General features: G+C 48.8%; 9 protein-coding genes across 9 annotated transcripts; 5 read left to right on the forward strand and 4 right to left on the reverse strand.

The window, feature by feature from the left end:
• Positions 1-173: 173 nt before the first annotated feature.
• On the reverse strand, positions 174-1,133 carry N7447_006106 (aminotransferase class IV; the record flags this gene model as incomplete). The annotated part of the gene is made up of 1 exon (XM_057230368.1): positions 174-1,133. The coding sequence occupies one exon, from the start codon at positions 1,131-1,133 to the stop codon at positions 174-176; it is 960 nt and encodes a 319-aa protein (XP_057085458.1).
• A 432-nt stretch (positions 1,134-1,565) lies between these two features.
• Positions 1,566-2,893, forward strand: N7447_006107 (FAD-dependent oxidoreductase; the record flags this gene model as incomplete). Its single annotated transcript, XM_057230369.1, has 5 exons — positions 1,566-1,591; positions 1,651-1,788; positions 1,855-1,958; positions 2,015-2,118; positions 2,180-2,893. 5 exons carry the CDS (start codon positions 1,566-1,568, stop codon positions 2,891-2,893), a joined length of 1,086 nt encoding a protein of 361 aa, XP_057085459.1.
• Positions 2,894-3,473: 580 nt separating this feature from the next.
• Positions 3,474-4,759, forward strand: N7447_006108 (uncharacterized protein; the record flags this gene model as incomplete). Its single annotated transcript, XM_057230370.1, has 3 exons — positions 3,474-3,813; positions 3,884-4,270; positions 4,656-4,759. 3 exons carry the CDS (start codon positions 3,474-3,476, stop codon positions 4,757-4,759), a joined length of 831 nt encoding a protein of 276 aa, XP_057085460.1.
• Positions 4,760-5,051: 292 nt separating this feature from the next.
• N7447_006109 (uncharacterized protein) lies at positions 5,052-5,579 on the forward strand (the record flags this gene model as incomplete). The annotated part of the gene is made up of 1 exon (XM_057230371.1): positions 5,052-5,579. The coding sequence occupies one exon, from the start codon at positions 5,052-5,054 to the stop codon at positions 5,577-5,579; it is 528 nt and encodes a 175-aa protein (XP_057085461.1).
• A 217-nt stretch (positions 5,580-5,796) lies between these two features.
• On the reverse strand, positions 5,797-7,080 carry N7447_006110 (sialidase family protein; the record flags this gene model as incomplete). The annotated part of the gene is made up of 1 exon (XM_057230372.1): positions 5,797-7,080. One exon carries the CDS (start codon positions 7,078-7,080, stop codon positions 5,797-5,799), a length of 1,284 nt encoding a protein of 427 aa, XP_057085462.1.
• A 646-nt stretch (positions 7,081-7,726) lies between these two features.
• Positions 7,727-8,857, forward strand: N7447_006111 (dihydrodipicolinate synthase family protein; the record flags this gene model as incomplete). The annotated part of the gene is made up of 3 exons (XM_057230373.1): positions 7,727-7,925; positions 7,982-8,526; positions 8,582-8,857. 3 exons carry the CDS (start codon positions 7,727-7,729, stop codon positions 8,855-8,857), a joined length of 1,020 nt encoding a protein of 339 aa, XP_057085463.1.
• A 117-nt stretch (positions 8,858-8,974) lies between these two features.
• N7447_006112 (Zn(II)2Cys6 transcription factor) lies at positions 8,975-10,768 on the reverse strand (the record flags this gene model as incomplete). Its single annotated transcript, XM_057230374.1, has 3 exons — positions 8,975-9,801; positions 9,854-9,947; positions 10,004-10,768. The coding sequence occupies 3 exons, from the start codon at positions 10,766-10,768 to the stop codon at positions 8,975-8,977; spliced, it is 1,686 nt and encodes a 561-aa protein (XP_057085464.1).
• A 1,011-nt stretch (positions 10,769-11,779) lies between these two features.
• Positions 11,780-13,068, forward strand: N7447_006113 (aldo/keto reductase; the record flags this gene model as incomplete). Its single annotated transcript, XM_057230375.1, has 5 exons — positions 11,780-11,983; positions 12,036-12,228; positions 12,283-12,536; positions 12,594-12,674; positions 12,739-13,068. 5 exons carry the CDS (start codon positions 11,780-11,782, stop codon positions 13,066-13,068), a joined length of 1,062 nt encoding a protein of 353 aa, XP_057085465.1.
• Positions 13,069-13,854: 786 nt separating this feature from the next.
• On the reverse strand, positions 13,855-15,568 carry N7447_006114 (Major facilitator superfamily domain general substrate transporter; the record flags this gene model as incomplete). The annotated part of the gene is made up of 4 exons (XM_057230376.1): positions 13,855-14,782; positions 14,831-15,276; positions 15,333-15,401; positions 15,461-15,568. The coding sequence occupies 4 exons, from the start codon at positions 15,566-15,568 to the stop codon at positions 13,855-13,857; spliced, it is 1,551 nt and encodes a 516-aa protein (XP_057085466.1).
• Between the last annotated feature and the right edge of the window lie 316 nt (positions 15,569-15,884).

A 15,884-nucleotide genomic window follows, 5' to 3' on the forward strand; every position in this document is an offset into this window, starting at 1 on the left:
AAAGTAAAACTGTGATTTTGATTTTGGTTGATTGATTTCATTAATAACATTGACAATCCCACACTGGTAGCCTAGTGATGACACTGGCTTCCAGTAATCCGTAACTTCTATATACTGTCCCAAATAACCAGACCGTGCATCATGGATCGTGAAAATAACCGAACGGGAGTAACCTAGTAGGTAATCGCGAAGCTGTAGGCATCATCATAGTGGATAGCCCAGTATCCATCCCAGATCTTCTTGGTAACAGGTCCAACCTTTCCATCCTTCACGGGGTTTCCATCAAGGGTGGTAATGGGCATGATACCACCAGCAGTGGTACACATGAAGATCTCATCCGCATCATAAGCCTTCTGCACAGGAACCAACTCAACCTTAATCTCAAGGCCGCTGGCGCGAGCAACATCAATCACACTCTTGCGGGTAACACCCTCAAGCACACCACGAGCGGGAGTGTACAGAACATTGTCCTTGATCAGAACGATGTTGAATCCGGAACCCTCAGTGAGGTTGGTATCACCATCGGTAAGGAAGGGGTATTCGGCGCCACGATCCGAAGCCTCGAAAAGACCGCGAACAAGATCACCCCATTGGAGGTTCTTGACAGTGGGGTCGATACAGCCAGGAGGAACGCGACGGACAGTGCGTGCGATAATGGCACTGCCACCGGTGGGCTGAACCTCGGGCTCCATGCACCAGACATAGGGCTGAATGAACATATAGATGCGGTTGACGATATCACCGGGGCGAGCACCACGGACACCCTTCAGGCCACGGGTGACGATGATCTCGACGAAGGCGTCACGGATGCCACTCTGTGCGACCATGTCAACCAGGATCTTCTTGATCTCCTCGCGAGGGAGGGGGAGCTGCATGCGGATCTTAGTGCAGCTGGCGTCCAGACGGGCGATGTGGTCATCGAGACGGAAGAAACGTCCATCCCAGACGGAGGGAACATCGTATGTCAAGTCGCTGTGCATGAAGCCTTGGTCGAGGATGGGGATGCGGGCCTCGTGGAGGGGAGTAAGTTCGCCCTCAACCCAAGCGACACCCTTGGCGAAGGGGTGGGTGTTGGCCGCAAGAGCGGTTTGACGCTCCTGGTAGGCGGCGAAGATCTTCTCCATGGTAGCCATGTCGACTGTTTTTTTTTGGGAGTGGAGGTTTGGAGGTTTGGAGGTTTGCTTAGCACAGTTGAGGAGTGTGTGAACAAAGGTAGATCTCTAGGTAGATATAAGGACCTTTAAATGTCTCTGTATGACCTCGATACCGCGATCGCTACAATGGGTAATAGCTGGTGTGATACTACAAGAGCCGATCGGGCAGGTGGCTATCGTTATCTGGAGCCGATGCGGGGATCCCTCGCATTCCCGATCGGGCAATGTAGATATTTCCCGATCGGGAATGCGGGTCCATCGGATCTAGACCCAAGGGACATGTGACATCGGGAAAAACACTTGGAGATATTTGGTTTTCAAGCAAACAAAACAATTGATAGCTATATTAGAGTCTTTTCCTCGTTTTCAGGGGGGTTTTGGATCTTGAAGTGAAAGAAATACCCACCCATCATGACGAAGAACATCGTGGTAATTGGGTAAGTTGACCAAGATGATCTATACTGAGACACAGAACAATTGTTAATGTTTTGAACAGTGCTGGCGTTGCTGGACTGACGACGGCTCTTCTGCTGTCGAAGAAACCTGGCTACAAAATCGTTGTTGCAGCGAAACATATGCCTGGCGACTACGACATTGAATACGCATCACCATGGGCCGGTGCCAATTACATGCCGTAGGTCAAACTTATTGAGCCAATTGAAGATCTTATGACAATTTTATAGCTAATCGAAGATCATAGCGTATCTATCAGCGGGACAGATGCTGCCGAATGGGACAAAAACACATGGGGTCCCCTTGCAGATCTCGCGAAAAACAACCCCGGAGCAGGTGTACACTTCCAAGGTATGTGGGACATATCTCTATCAATTCATGTCACCTTTGCTAAATAATTGGGACAGAATGTGAGATTCACAATCGAACGAAGGATGTCGGGTCAGCGACGGCTGAATGGTTCAAAGAGCTGTTATCCTCCAACCCTTGGTTCGCCAAGGTTGTTCCAAATGTGAGCATTAAAAGACAGCGAACACCTTTTCCCCCTGTCAGGATACTAATTCGAAGCTCAGTTCCGGGCACTCCCAAAAGAGGCCCTTGGTCCAGGCATTGATTCGGCCACAGTCTTCACTTCCGTTTGCATCAACACGGCAATCTACCTCCCGTGGCTTGTTTCCCAATGTCTGTCCAACGGAGTCATTTTCAAGCGCAGCGTATTTGAGCATATTCTAGATGCGACTGCATCAGGCATCCACCCGAACGGCCGTGTTGATCTAGTGGTCAATTGTACAGGTTTGATGGCTTCCAAGCTGGGTGGAGTGCAAGACACTACGGTGGTCCCTGCACGAGGACAGATTGTTATCGTCCGGAACGATGCAGGAAAAATGCTGGACATGTCCGGTACGGATGATGGCGACGAAGAAGCCTGCTATGTCATGACTCGAGCAGCCGGTGGAGGTACCATCCTCGGCGGGTCTTACCAGAAAGGTAATTGGGAATCTCAACCCGACCCAAACCTGGCAATCCGGATCATGAAGCGGGCTGTCAAGATGTGCCCTGCGTTGACGGGTGGAAAGGGGATTGAACATCTGGACATCATCCGTCACGGAGTTGGCCTGAGACCTGTCCGAGAGGGCGGTACTAGAATTGAAAAGGAGCGTATTGGAGGAGTCTTGGTGGTTCATAACTATGGTGCTGGAGGTGCTGGGTATCAATCCTCGTATGGATGTGCCCAGGCCGCGGTTGACCTCATTGATCAAGCTTGGAATGTTCAAGCCAAGCTATAAAAGCGCTGGAGATATCGGCCTAGGAAACTTGCAACCCTAATCCCTGCCATAGAATATGTTGGGAGTTTATTTGCATTAATAATTGTTTCATTTAAAAACAGGTCTATTGTGGCCATACTGGGCTCGTCGGGATATTATGCGAGATAAGAGATACCTCGTGAGGGGTTAACTAGGGTTAATTAGCAATAGCTCATTTCCTAGAGGGTTTAATTTTTTGCATTAGTCTAAATGTAGCCTGGAAAGAGAGTCCGACGTGTATAGAGCGAGCCGATGTAGAGAGAGAGATGACACAAGTCCCGCGGTCAATGCCGCGGCAATGTCACCTGTTCCGATTAATTCCCTAATTCAGAAGGAGAGCGGGCCCTTTACTCCCATACAATACACCAAGGGAAAAAAAAAGGAAATGAACTATCTTTCAGCATCTGACGTGATGATTTCTGATCAAGGAAAGAGAACAAATTCCCTTGGATTTGCCCAAACAGACTGCCATACTTGTGCTTCTTTGGGCGAAAAGTGCGACCGGCGTCGACCTAGATGTTCAACATGTCTTGGTCAAAGCCGCAGATGTGGTGGTTTTGCAATGCCTCTTTCATGGGACCCTAGACGAATGTGGTCAGACAATCCTTCGGCCGCCGGTGCATCCAGAGATATGCCGAATGAGGAGATCGTCGCCGACTCCTCCCCCAAGGCTGTCCCCACTGCATTTACCGCGCGGTCAGATTCACCTAAACGCTTTCGCTTTGTCAAGGGTGCCTCGCGGCCAAAGAAGCGTCGAAGAGCCAACTCGCCAAAGGAACAAGCAAGACAACCAGTTGTAACAGAAACCTCCCCGATTACCCCAGAGGTCGTGCGTAGGACCGCAGCGCAAAACTTGGAGCTATTTGATGATCACCAAAGAGCTAATAGCTTAGCTGGGCTGGGTATGTTTAAGTGTCCCTATCCCTGCAATGTTTCAAACCTATATATGTAGCTTACCCCTTATTCTTTTAGAACTGCAAGACGGACATTTCTTTGATGATTTGAGTTTATTTGACTCCCTACTTCCTAACATTTTTGCGTCCACTCCCTTCCCCGATATCGAGCCCCAGGAGGCACTGATAGCAGAAGCGTCGGGTCTGATACAAACACCCAGAATGACAATGACACCTCTTTCTCCAGCCGATAGGGCTGTTGAGCCGGCGTTACATAATCTACAAACCAGCTCAATGGCTCAAAATATTGACATGTTTCGAGATGAACGAGAGCAGAGTGTTCTAGGTGATATGGTTCCACGAACCATTCAAGAACCCGCAATCTCTTATGCTTCCGCGCGTGTTCAAGGTGTTCCTATGATATCCGATATTTCATCCAACGACCATGAAAAGCTCCTTGAATTATGTAAGATTTCTGACCGATTCGCCATTTTATCATAAGGGATCAAGCTTATCATACTGTAGATGACTCCGAATTCTGTGTGCTGCCTCTCACAGGGGACATACCTGGGGCAGTGAATCCATTCCGCTGCAAACGTCAGACGTCCCAACGCTCACGCCTTCTTTTTCATTCCATCCTAGCGCTATGCTGTCAACACCTAGGGCGCTTGGATGGTAGTTGGCCAAGTGAAGCCGCTGAACATCGCCGGAAAGCTGTTCAGTTACTTGAATGCGCATTACAAAGTAGCCCAGTACTGAGCCTATTGGAGCCTATACTAATACTGTTTACTCTCGATGCAAGTCATTTATTCCGATGATACCTGAGCCTGAATGCTAATACTTATCCCCAGTGTGCCCTCTCCGCTACTGGGAATTGGTCAGCTCACCTGATGCGGGCGCATTCAGTGCTCCAGGCCCATGGAGGCCCAAGCGCATTGACGACACCTCGCATTAGGTCACAAGTCGCAATGCTAATCTGGTAATAACCTGAACCCTCTTCGGTATCGAGAGTTGTGTTACTGACCCGCAAAATAAGGTGGGATGCCACACTCGCCTTGATATCTCGGCAGAGTCCTATCATGGACCAAGCATACCTTAACTTTTTGGTGCGATGGGAGAAACAAGATGAATGGTCTTTTTTCGATCTTACTGGATGTCCTCGAGAGTTACTTGTTCACTTATTTCAACTTGCCGAGTTAGCCAAGCAGTGCGAGGTCGCTTTATCCATGAAATGGCTGACTTTCAACATGACTCCTATCACAAAAATAGAACAGGAACTGATCGGGTGGAAGAACGACGCAGAGTCTTCGTCAAGTTACAACGACTCCAACTTGACTGACGACGAGGCGATAAAGCAATTCCACGAGCAACAAGATCGCTACCACTGTGCTGAGGCCTGGCGATATGCATTGCTCCTTTATCTTGAATATATATTCAAGAGTGATCGCAAAAGGCGGTCTCTCGGCGTCAATAGGCTGGTGCGTAAGACGATTGATCACATTCGGTGTTGCCGACGAACATCCCAGACACAAAAGCAACTCCTTATCCCGGTCTTCCTTGCAGGTAGCGAGACCTCAGATGAAGATATGCGCCATTTTGTGAAGGAATATTGTGCGTATTGGGGGGAGAAATCTCGTTATAGCATGTTTAATTCTGTTCCTGTGCTTTTTGATGAAATTTGGGCCACAGGAAAATGGTGGGGTGCCGTGATTGATAGCAAGACCCGACCTAGTCCTGGTCATGGACAGGGAACTACGCAATTATTATTTGGATAGTTTTGGTGGTAGTTATTGCCGAGTTTTAATTCTACTTGCTACATCATGTTCATCTTGCGAATCATTTTCGTTTTGTCAAGTTGATCTTGGTACATGGTATATATATCAGGTACTCAATCATGCTGTTGGAAATAACGCTCTAGTAAATACATATATATACCTGGGCATAATGTAAAAACCCATCTTCCAAGCAAGCGCATCACCAGTCAGAGTTTAATCAGCAAGAAATACCAATAAATGCCTTGGAAACTTCAATATAGACAAGGTCGTTGTTACCGCCCTCATAAAAGATTCCAAACTTGTCATTACCGAGCGCAGTGACAGTGGAATAAGACATTGCGCCAGCCTGGAAGACCGAACCAGCAGACCAAGTTTTTCCATCATCACAAGAATAGCGAATTGTGCCATTGCTCCGGCTAGTCTTGCTGTTTGTGTTGGTGAACAGGAGGATCTTGGCATTGGCCGAACCCTGTGCCGCATCAGGATACGCTCTTGCGATCGCACCGTTGTTACCAGGATCAGGGAGCTGGGTCTCTGTTGCCGGGGCTGACCAGTTTACACCACCATCAGTTGAGGTAGCAACCTTGCGATATCCGCTACCATCACTCGCGCGGGAGTTGAGCATCAAATTTCCATTGGACAGCTCCACGACTTTGTTCTCATCCATTCCAGTGCCAACAACATTTCCCTTCTTCCATGTAGCACCGCCGTCATCACTGTAGACGCTGAAGGCTTGCGAGGCCTTCGAACCGTTTGGCTGGATGACTTTGCCGAGGAATTGTTGAACCAGGCGGCCGGCGTGTGCGCCATATTTGAGTTGAATGCCCTCTCCAGATGAGGCAAACAGTCCGGTGATTCCACCCACATTGGCAACCCCATCGACGGTGCTACCCACCGGCTTGATCGCTTTGGTGATGAGTGGGGGTGCACCGAGTTTAGAAGATGCAACAGGAGGCAAGGAAGGTTGATTTTTTGGATCAGTGCTCCAGCTAACACCTTTATCGGTTGAGACGGAGACTTGAGCGCTCACGATGTTCAAGTTGGTATCGTCATTTCCAATCACGCTGTTGACGAATCCCTGGTTCTTCGAGAAGACATGGAAATTGAAAACCTTTCCAGTCTTGGAGTCGACCACGTAGCTTGGGTCACTGAATCCGTACTGTTGAAGGGACGATGTCTTGGCCTGGCCCTTGGCAATGTAGGTCGGCTGGCCCCAAGTCGCGCCACCGTCCGTACTACGCCGTTGCATAATCGAATTGGGGGATGGGGAGTCTCCTCCATCAGGGCGTCCATCGTAGGAGGCTAGGAGGATACCATCGCCCAGGCTTGCCAGGGCAACAATTCGGTAGTGTGCAAACTCTCCCGACCCAGCTATAGCCAGTGTATGTTTGGCAGTGATGGCTGCGCTCGCCGCAGGAGTTGCTATGGCGAGGATGGCACATAAAGAGATAGCGCGTTTGATGGAGCACTCGCGTGCAGATTGGATCAAAGTGGAGAGCATCTTGAAGATACTCTACTACAATTACCGGGAAGAAGTGGGCCTTTTGAGTGAAAGAGGAGATGTGGAAATAGCTGAGAGGATGAACTGTTTATTTTTCTGAAGAGAAAGGGATCTATATAGAAGATTGGATTCTGCCTCTAGTCTTAATCTGAGTAATCTGAATAATCTGGACAAAAGGATAGAATTTTAATCTACCATAGATGAACAATTGATAGACAAAGGGGCATAAAGTGCAGGAGTATGAATGGATAGATAGTCCCCAAATTGAGTTGCTTGGCATACGTCAACTTCCCCGCAAAATGCAAACCCTAGGAGATATCCACCCGTTCCACTGGTTCCGGGGTTTATCTTCACAAGAGATCTATATGCTGACTGCATTATCACAGTTTCCGGGGCTTGTTTCTGCGGCGAAGAATCTAAGCGACCTAAGACAGCCACGCGATGCCACCCGGCGCCACGAGATACCCCTCTCCATGACTCCACAAATCTAAATGCGACCGCCAGGATCCGATCGGAGATCCGATCGCGTCGCAATATGACCCGATCGGGTCCAACATCACGGACCTGGATCCCCATGATACGCGGAGACATGCGAACATCTACAGTAAGGAGTAGTAGTACTTAATGAGTGCCAAAATTCGTAGTAATGGATATCTACTATTATTCACAATATTCACAGTCATCTATCCTACAACCATGGCATCCACCAAGATCAACAAGTCCTTCCCCCCCCGGCATTCATGGCCCTTCTATCACCTTCTTCCAGGATGATCAGCAACAGGAGATTGACTGGGCTACCCAAGAACGACACTTGGAGTACATGGTCACTTCTGGCATGCACGGCGGTAAGTCTTATTGGTACGATCTCCAAATTGACGGTGTAGAGCTAATCGAATCATAGTTGTCCTCGCCGGCTCCAGCGGTGAATCAGCCACTCTGAGCGTCGAAGAGAAGGGTCTGTTGGTCAAGAAGACTCGGGAGATCGCCGACGCCCATGGCAAGACTGATTTCACTGTCACTATGGGCTGCTTGGCTGGCTCCACCCGTGACATCCTTGTCCAGATCGAGGCCGCTTACAAGAACGGTGCTGATTTCGCCCTCACTCTGGTGCCCTCCATCTTCCACTGGGCCATGACCCAGAAGGCCATTACCGACTTCTTCGAGGAGATCGCCGACCGTGCCCCCATTCCCATTGTCATTTACAACTTCCCCAACCTTCTGTCCGGTCTGGATGTTAACTGCGACATGCTCGAGAAGCTTGGCGCCCACCCCAATATCGCCGCTGTCAAGTTGACCTGTGGAGGTGTCGGCAAGGCCCAGAGAGTCGCCACACAGTTCGAGCCTGCTCAGTTCACCAGTTTGTCTGGTATGAGTGATTGGCTCGTTGCTGCCTTCGCCGCTGGCAGCACTGGTTGCATTTCAGGTGTCGCCAACATCTTCCCCCGGGTAAGAGAAGACCCCCGCCCATGGCAAAACGATCTATTATTAACATATTTGGCAGGTTATGGTTGAGATTTACGATCTGTACATGGCTGGAAAGATGGCAGAGGCTTCTGCCCTCCAGAAGAAGCTGGTCCTTCCCGAATGGGGAATTGGCACATCCGATGTCAGCGGAATGAAGTGGATTATCGCCAAGGAGCGTGGTTACCCCCTGTCCAGCGCACACTGCCGTCGCCCCTTCCCCAAGTTCTCTGACAAGGAGAAGCAAGACCGTGTCGTGCGCCTGGTCGCACCCCTTCTCCCCGTTGAGGAGGAGCTGAAGGCCAAGAAGGTTTAAATAGAGATCAAAAAGTATACATATTGATGCCCGCTAGATGATAGAAGAATGAAAAAAAAAATCGCAAAATCATCATTTCCGTCAAATGTCACGTTCACAGAAGCCGATGAGTGAGTTTCAAACAATAGCGAATGTGGTATAGAATAACTCCAGGCACACTGAACGAATGTCAACCCGCTTGCCTCCCTCACGCTGTCTCCGTTGGGTCTCCTGCAGCACGTCGGCGGTCATGTTCGCGTTGGTGAAGACATGTTGAAGACCACGAATGGTCTCAAGGATCCATTGAAATTCGTCATAGTCGTCTTCTTCAGTACCCCATAGAAATAGTGGCCACAACATGTTGACCGATATAGATTCATTATTGTTGACCATGCAATGTACTATTTCCTTGATTTTGGATAGTGCAGTCACCGCTGCTTTGGAACGAACCAAATGACGGTGTGCGACTCGATGCAGGTGAATGTAGCAGGCGTAAAAATTAGCCATATACGTCTGGAATGAGCGAACAATAGTAGACGCGAGTGGCTCGGCCAGAGTATCGTTGCCAATACTGCCGGCCACAGCATGGTCTGTCAGTGGTGGTCGCCGGTCATACAAGGATGCCAGATCCGACAGAATATCCGCGGCAATAGCCATGACCTCAGTCTCGTCCTCCACACTTCCTCGGCTACGGTGATTATGAGCGATTCTGGTGATACGACCGGTGATGGTCTGGACTTCCATAAAGAACGCTATCCCTGGCTGGCAGAGCAAATCATAAATCACCTCGTGCGCCCCGGGATTGGTGGTGGAGCTCATGCTTTGCGGGGTTGAGCTCGGGGAGGCCGAATTTTGGGGCGAGGTACATGTGTAGATTCCCGACGTGTCATTGACCAAGACTCCTTCCCCACCGGCCGATGCCGCTCGGGCGTCTAACAACCGAATCCAAGAGATGATTCGTAGCTCTGATACGCCGTTAGCAGGTGGAGCACCAAGCTAGCGAGTTATTCTACATACCCGTGGAGCCTAATGCACCCCTCTCGGATGCTTGCAGGGCGTTATGCGCCTTCCCGAGATTCAAATAGGCTAGATCCAGTCGTGCAGTAAGGAACTGAATTCCAAGTCAGTCAAAGCAAACCACCAATCCACCGGGTTACATGAACTGACATTTATGTATGTAAGAAAAAAGATCGTGGCCAGAACGTATCTGAGCTCATTATTGCTGATTATAATTTCCCCCGCGGATGTTTCAAACTTTTGCGACAACTCTGTTGCAGCGTTGTCGTAGTGTTGTTGGTAGTCCGCTATCGCTCCCGCACTTCCGGACTGGATGGCTTCAAAGGCCGCGATCGAAGATCGGAGCATCGGGGAAGAGGCCGCCATGCTTTCCAGCAGTTCCCGCGCCGAAGCGCATCTCGGGCCATTCTCCACCGGATCAAGAATTGGTGGCAAGTGTAAATGTAGTGGGTTTTCGACATCGGGATTGGCGTTGGGGGATTGTTGTGGTGACTGTCGTTGGGGTTTAGATGAATTCGGGGAATCTGCATCGCTAGATCGCGCCTGCTCATAGGAAGCGTTTCCCAAGGTGGTAAAATCACCAAAGTCGGGAAAATAGACATTTTGGAACATGGAAAAGCCCTCTGTGGGAGCTGTCATGGATTGAAAGTCAAACATGTGAGGACCCTGCGACAGCTGGTTCACCTCCAAAGTGACGTTTGACTTGAACGGATCGGCGTCGTTTTCCAAGGGGGTCTGTCGGGGCTGGGTAGCTTTCCAATCGCATTCCAGATTGAGACGCTGGCAATGATAGCATCGAGGTCTGCGTTCATTGCATCGAACCTTGCGGCGTTTACACGTCAGGCAGCCATTTCGCGACCGTGGACCATACGGGCGACGATTCTCTTCACGAGAGATGGTAGGTAGGCCACTCATTACTGATTTTTTTTTTTCGGTGAGGCTATGATGAAGGGGAGGGAAAAAAATAAAAATCGGCCGAAGACCAGGCGTGACTATCACAGGCGCTCCGATAGCACACGGCAAAAGTATTCAACCACCATGCCACCACTTCCACTCCCCGCCTATTGTTATTGTTGGCCTGTCCAATCAGTTGAAAGATACGGGACCCCGCACGCCAAGGGTCAATGAGCTCTATGAATCCTATAAGACGCTAAGTCGATCCCCATGGAGATGTTGTATTAAATGCGATACGACGCTACCATAACATTTTTCCACTGCTGTAACGTTAGAGAGATCAAACATGTGGAATTATAAATGCAACTTACTGTGTAGAGTGTTAATTACTTAGATAACGGAGTACACAAATCCTAGATAGGGTTTGGCGGGGGACCTGTCAAAGCTTGAGAGATGAAGCATCCTAGTTTCTTTTTAGTTTATTATTTTATTAAGCTATCTTCTGCATATTGACGGATAGGTTCATCAGGGAGACTTGGGCATTAATCCCGAGAGACGACCTAGTAGATACTAAATAACACTAGTGTTTTACTACTGCACGTTGTAAATTAGCTGTAGATTGAATGGACCACGTGTACATGTATAGTTATATTTCGATTCTACTTACATAATAGCACATCTAACCCGTACCCCGCGTCTTTCCCCAAAACAGAAATGTGTATCTGCCTGCCTATTTGAGATAACAGACATTTCCCTTTTGGGTAGGCGAGCGGCTGTTCCTAAATAGGCAACCAACATCGGCTCGGTCATCGGCCCCCAATCGGCCCTTCCCTTTTTCCCCAACCTCCACTTCATTTTTCCCCCTCCCCCACCATAACCGACCCGACCATCGGATTCTGCTCTGCAATGTAGTATAGATGTATGTTATAGAGATACTATTAGGAATTATAAAAGGCAGGTCAGGACGAAACCTGAAACCATTGCAAGTTAAACTGGAAAATCGTTCAAACCTCAAACCTCTAAACCTCCATCATGTCAAACCTTCCCGAAGGAGTCGCCAAGTCTATGGCCGAGACCAAGGTCGAATATAGACGCCTTGGTAACTGTGGTCTCCGTGTCTCCGTTCCCATTGTTGGATGTATGAGCATTGGAAACCCCGAGTGGGCCAACTGGGTCATTGGTGCTGATAAGGCCCTCCCCCTACTGAAGGCTGCCTATGACCGTGGTGTCAACACTGTTTGTGCCCCCATCTCACTTGGTTAGAAACCCGAAAACTAACTGTATCTAGTGGGATACCGCCAACATTTACTCCAATGGCGACTCCGAGCGCGTTATTGCCCAGGCTATCAAGGAATATCAGATCCCCCGCCACAAGTTGGTTCTGATGACCAAGGCCTACAGCTGTGTTGGAGAACAACAGTTCCACGCATACCCCATCATTGAGGATCTGAAGAAGACTAAGGATTACGTGAACCAGTTCGGTGAGTTTATGACAACTACATCTGTGAAGTAGACATACTAACTGTCGTGCAAAGGCCTTTCCCGGTCGGCCATCTTTAAGGCTCTCGATGATTCCCTCAAGCGTCTCGAGACTGACTACATTGATGTCTTCTGGATCCACCGCTTCGACCCCGATACCCCCATTGAGGAGACCATGCACGCTCTTCACGACCTTGTCGTTGCTGGAAAGATCCGTTACCTCGGAGCCTCCTCCATGTTCACCTACCAGTTTGTCATGATGCAGGCATACGCCGAAAAGATGGGATTGACCAAGTTTGTTGCCATGCAGGTACGTACCATTCCAAAACCCCGACTAGATTATGCGGAGTGCTAACCATGAAAACAGAACCGTTACAACCTCCTGTACCGTGAGGAAGAACGTGAGATGATCCGTTACTGCAACCTGACTGGTGTTGCTGTTGTCCCCGTAAGACCCTTCCTATCTTCACCCTCCACAATTCTTGTAACTGACTGGATTGCTTTATCATTAGTGGGGCCCTCTCGCAGAAGGACAGCTTGCTCGTCCCCTGAATATCCGCGGAACCACTGCCAGATCTACTGGCGAGACCGTTGCCAGCTTGCGCCCTGAATCTCAGGAAATTATCAACAGAGTCGAGGAGCTCGCTAAGCGCAAGGGATGGACTATGTCTCAAGTTACACTGGCCTGGCAGCTGAAGCGCGTGGCTAGTCCTATCATTGGATTCAGCAGCGTCGCCAGAATCGAGGATGCTTTGTCCGCACGCGGTAAGGAGCTTACCGCCGAGGAAGAGAAGTACTTGGAGGAGGTATACACCCCCATCGAGATCGAGGGCCACTTCTAAGTGATCTATTTTCGCATAATCTGTCTCTTAACGCATGAGGTTCTTTGTCTTGGTCCTCGAGTTATGCCCATGCCTGCTATGCCTCTTCTCTCCGATTTTATGATTCATGCATCATAGCTCTATAGATTTTCTCAAAACAAAAATTTCAATTATCAATATTGCTGCATACTTGTAATTAATCAACCTCCGTAATTAGGTATAGGAAAGCAATTTTAACTAAGTAACCCGCAAATCCCACACGTCGACGTTTGCTATTGTACATATTGCATAATTTAGACGCGCATGCTCAATAATTCTAGATTCATACATAACCTAGTGTGCATTAAGTTATTAAGCTGTTTAGTCGAATTAGTCGAATGCAAAGAAATGACTATAGTCCGATTAGAACTCTTATATGGCAAGTGACTTGACATCATGTTAGATTTCACGTGTTTGAATGTACAGATTAGTTGAGAGCTTGGGGATAATCAGGGAATACGTATATATTGGAAGGTTGTAGAACTATGGAGAAAGAGGAAGTAAGACTGTACAAGTCCATTATGGGGTACAATCATGTGACACACGGTATTATACTATGGACAGGCATTCTTAGTGGCTACGTCGAAATCTGTGATAATGGTAACACCAGTATGTCATCTTTTTCGAGTCACGGGAGAAAACATTTCATCATTGGCAAAAATTCTAGATATGGGGTATATATAATGTCCGACTATGCATTGCTTTCTCAATCATGCAAGAACACAAAAACATCCACTGCTTCCCTGGCAGGGCTTCCAAGTCTTTCGCTTAATAAACGTACACAAATTCGTCATTTTTCAGGTCAGTCAAGTCCACGAATGGTACTTCCGTTGGAGCTGGATCCTGGACCTTTCCGTTGGTCTCAAACCCATGAGTCATAGATTGATCTTGGACTTCAGCCATCTTTCCATTGCTGACTCTCTTCTTCTTGTTTACTCTGTTCAACCAGGCTAGATTGAGGACCTGGATGACAACACAACCAACCAAAGCGATGAAGACTCCGAGAACAGCCCGGATACCGGGGCGATATGAGGGAGCTTGCTCTGCGGTGAACAGAAGCGGGCCAGAGAGGGCACCAGCGGAAGAACCAGCCTGGTAAAGAGCCATCGTGACAGAGGTCTTGGCGGCACCAGCAGTGTTTGCGACGACCCATGAGAGAAGAAGGGGGTTGGCGGCAAACAAAAAGGAGCAAAGATAGTATGCGAGGAGAAGAGGACCCTGCTTGGAGGCTTCGTGGGGGAGTGCGTAGAGGATTGCGATACCCACCACGACAGGGATCATGAAACCGATCAAAATGGCGGACTTTAGCTTCAACTTGTACGAGGCCCAGCAGCCGCTGATGATGACGATAGTCTGCATAGCACCGAAAGGAATGTTGAGCAGAGAAGTTTCGTATGCATCAAAGCCGAAACCCCTGACAATAAGAGGTCCGAAAGTGCTCGTCATCGCCGATCCCATGTTTGGTAGCAAGGCCATGATAATCCAAAGCCAACTCTTAAGGTCAAGAGCAACCTCGATAACCTGAGACCAGTCAAAGTCGTAAGAGGAAGCACCAGTGTTATTGGCGCGGAGACGTTCCACGCCCTGTTTCCGTTCGTATTCGGTGAGGAAGCGGGCGGTGGTGATGTCGTTGTCAAGTTTCCAGTAAATAAAGGGCGCGCTGATAATAGTAACCAATCCAACAACAAGGAAGATACTGCGAAAGAATTAGCGACATTCAGTAACATGATCCACGGTGACTTACATTTGCCACGGTCTCAGCAGATCCGAGGGGATATGGCCGAGTCCATATGACAAGGCAGAGGCCACCATAGTGGCTGTGCCGTTCATGGAGTTCCATATGGACACACGGAGTGGCTGTTCGACACGACGATACCATTGGCCAGTGAGGATGGCGAAGAGAGGCAAGCACCCAGCTTCAAAGAGACCGAGGAAGAAACGAACGGTGACCAAGCCGGCAAAGCTGTTGCATGCGGCGGTACAGGTTGCTGCAACTCCCCAGCAGAAGACCATGGAGGGCATCAGAATACGGGGAGGGACCTTGACAATAAGCCATGCCGAGAACGGCTGCCATGCAACCTGCGCAATAGGGGCAATGGATGAAACCAGAGAGTATTGACTTCCAACGAGACCTGTGTCCTCCTGGAGATTAAAAATGGAAGCAGTTCCTAAAACACCCTTGTCTAAGACCTAATTGGCGGCTCATCAGCATCGTATAGAATGGATGGTTCATTAACTTGTCTCACCTGCAAGAAGTATACCCAGGTAAGAATAGCTAGGATCGTTTTGTCGGTCTTATTCCGAATGCGAATGTTCTAAACGGACAGGGATTAGCTAGGTTTCTTTTACCAAGGCGTATCAGTGTGAGCCATACGTCTTCATTCGTGAGAGTGACGATTTCGACATCTTCCATCGCCCCCGGGGTAGAAGTTTGCGAGGCAGCGTCCGCCACGGCTTCAATATCGTGATTGTCTTTGGCCATGATGAGCGAACCTCTTCTCTGGGCAATATGAAGGAGAGAAAAGTCTTGGATGAGCAAGATGGGAAAATATTCTAGGAGATCATGCCAAGCTTATATAAAGTTCCTCAGATAACACTTCACGAAGAGAATGAATTAACTAACCGGTCACTTTGTCATTGATTGCCGATTACGTATCTATAGTCTGGGGTAACCCGTAATTGTGTTTCCCCAGAGTGGGTCTGGGTACTTAGCGTATAATACCTTGGTCTCTCCTACCGAAGGTGGTAATGTTGTAATCTCGAGCTCCATGATGGTTGGTATCGTGGCGTCAAAAGCC

This window comes from Penicillium robsamsonii (assembly GCF_028829455.1).
Source record: "Penicillium robsamsonii strain IBT 29466 chromosome Unknown utg000003l_segment0_segment0, whole genome shotgun sequence".
Taxonomy (NCBI): domain Eukaryota; kingdom Fungi; phylum Ascomycota; class Eurotiomycetes; order Eurotiales; family Aspergillaceae; genus Penicillium; species Penicillium robsamsonii.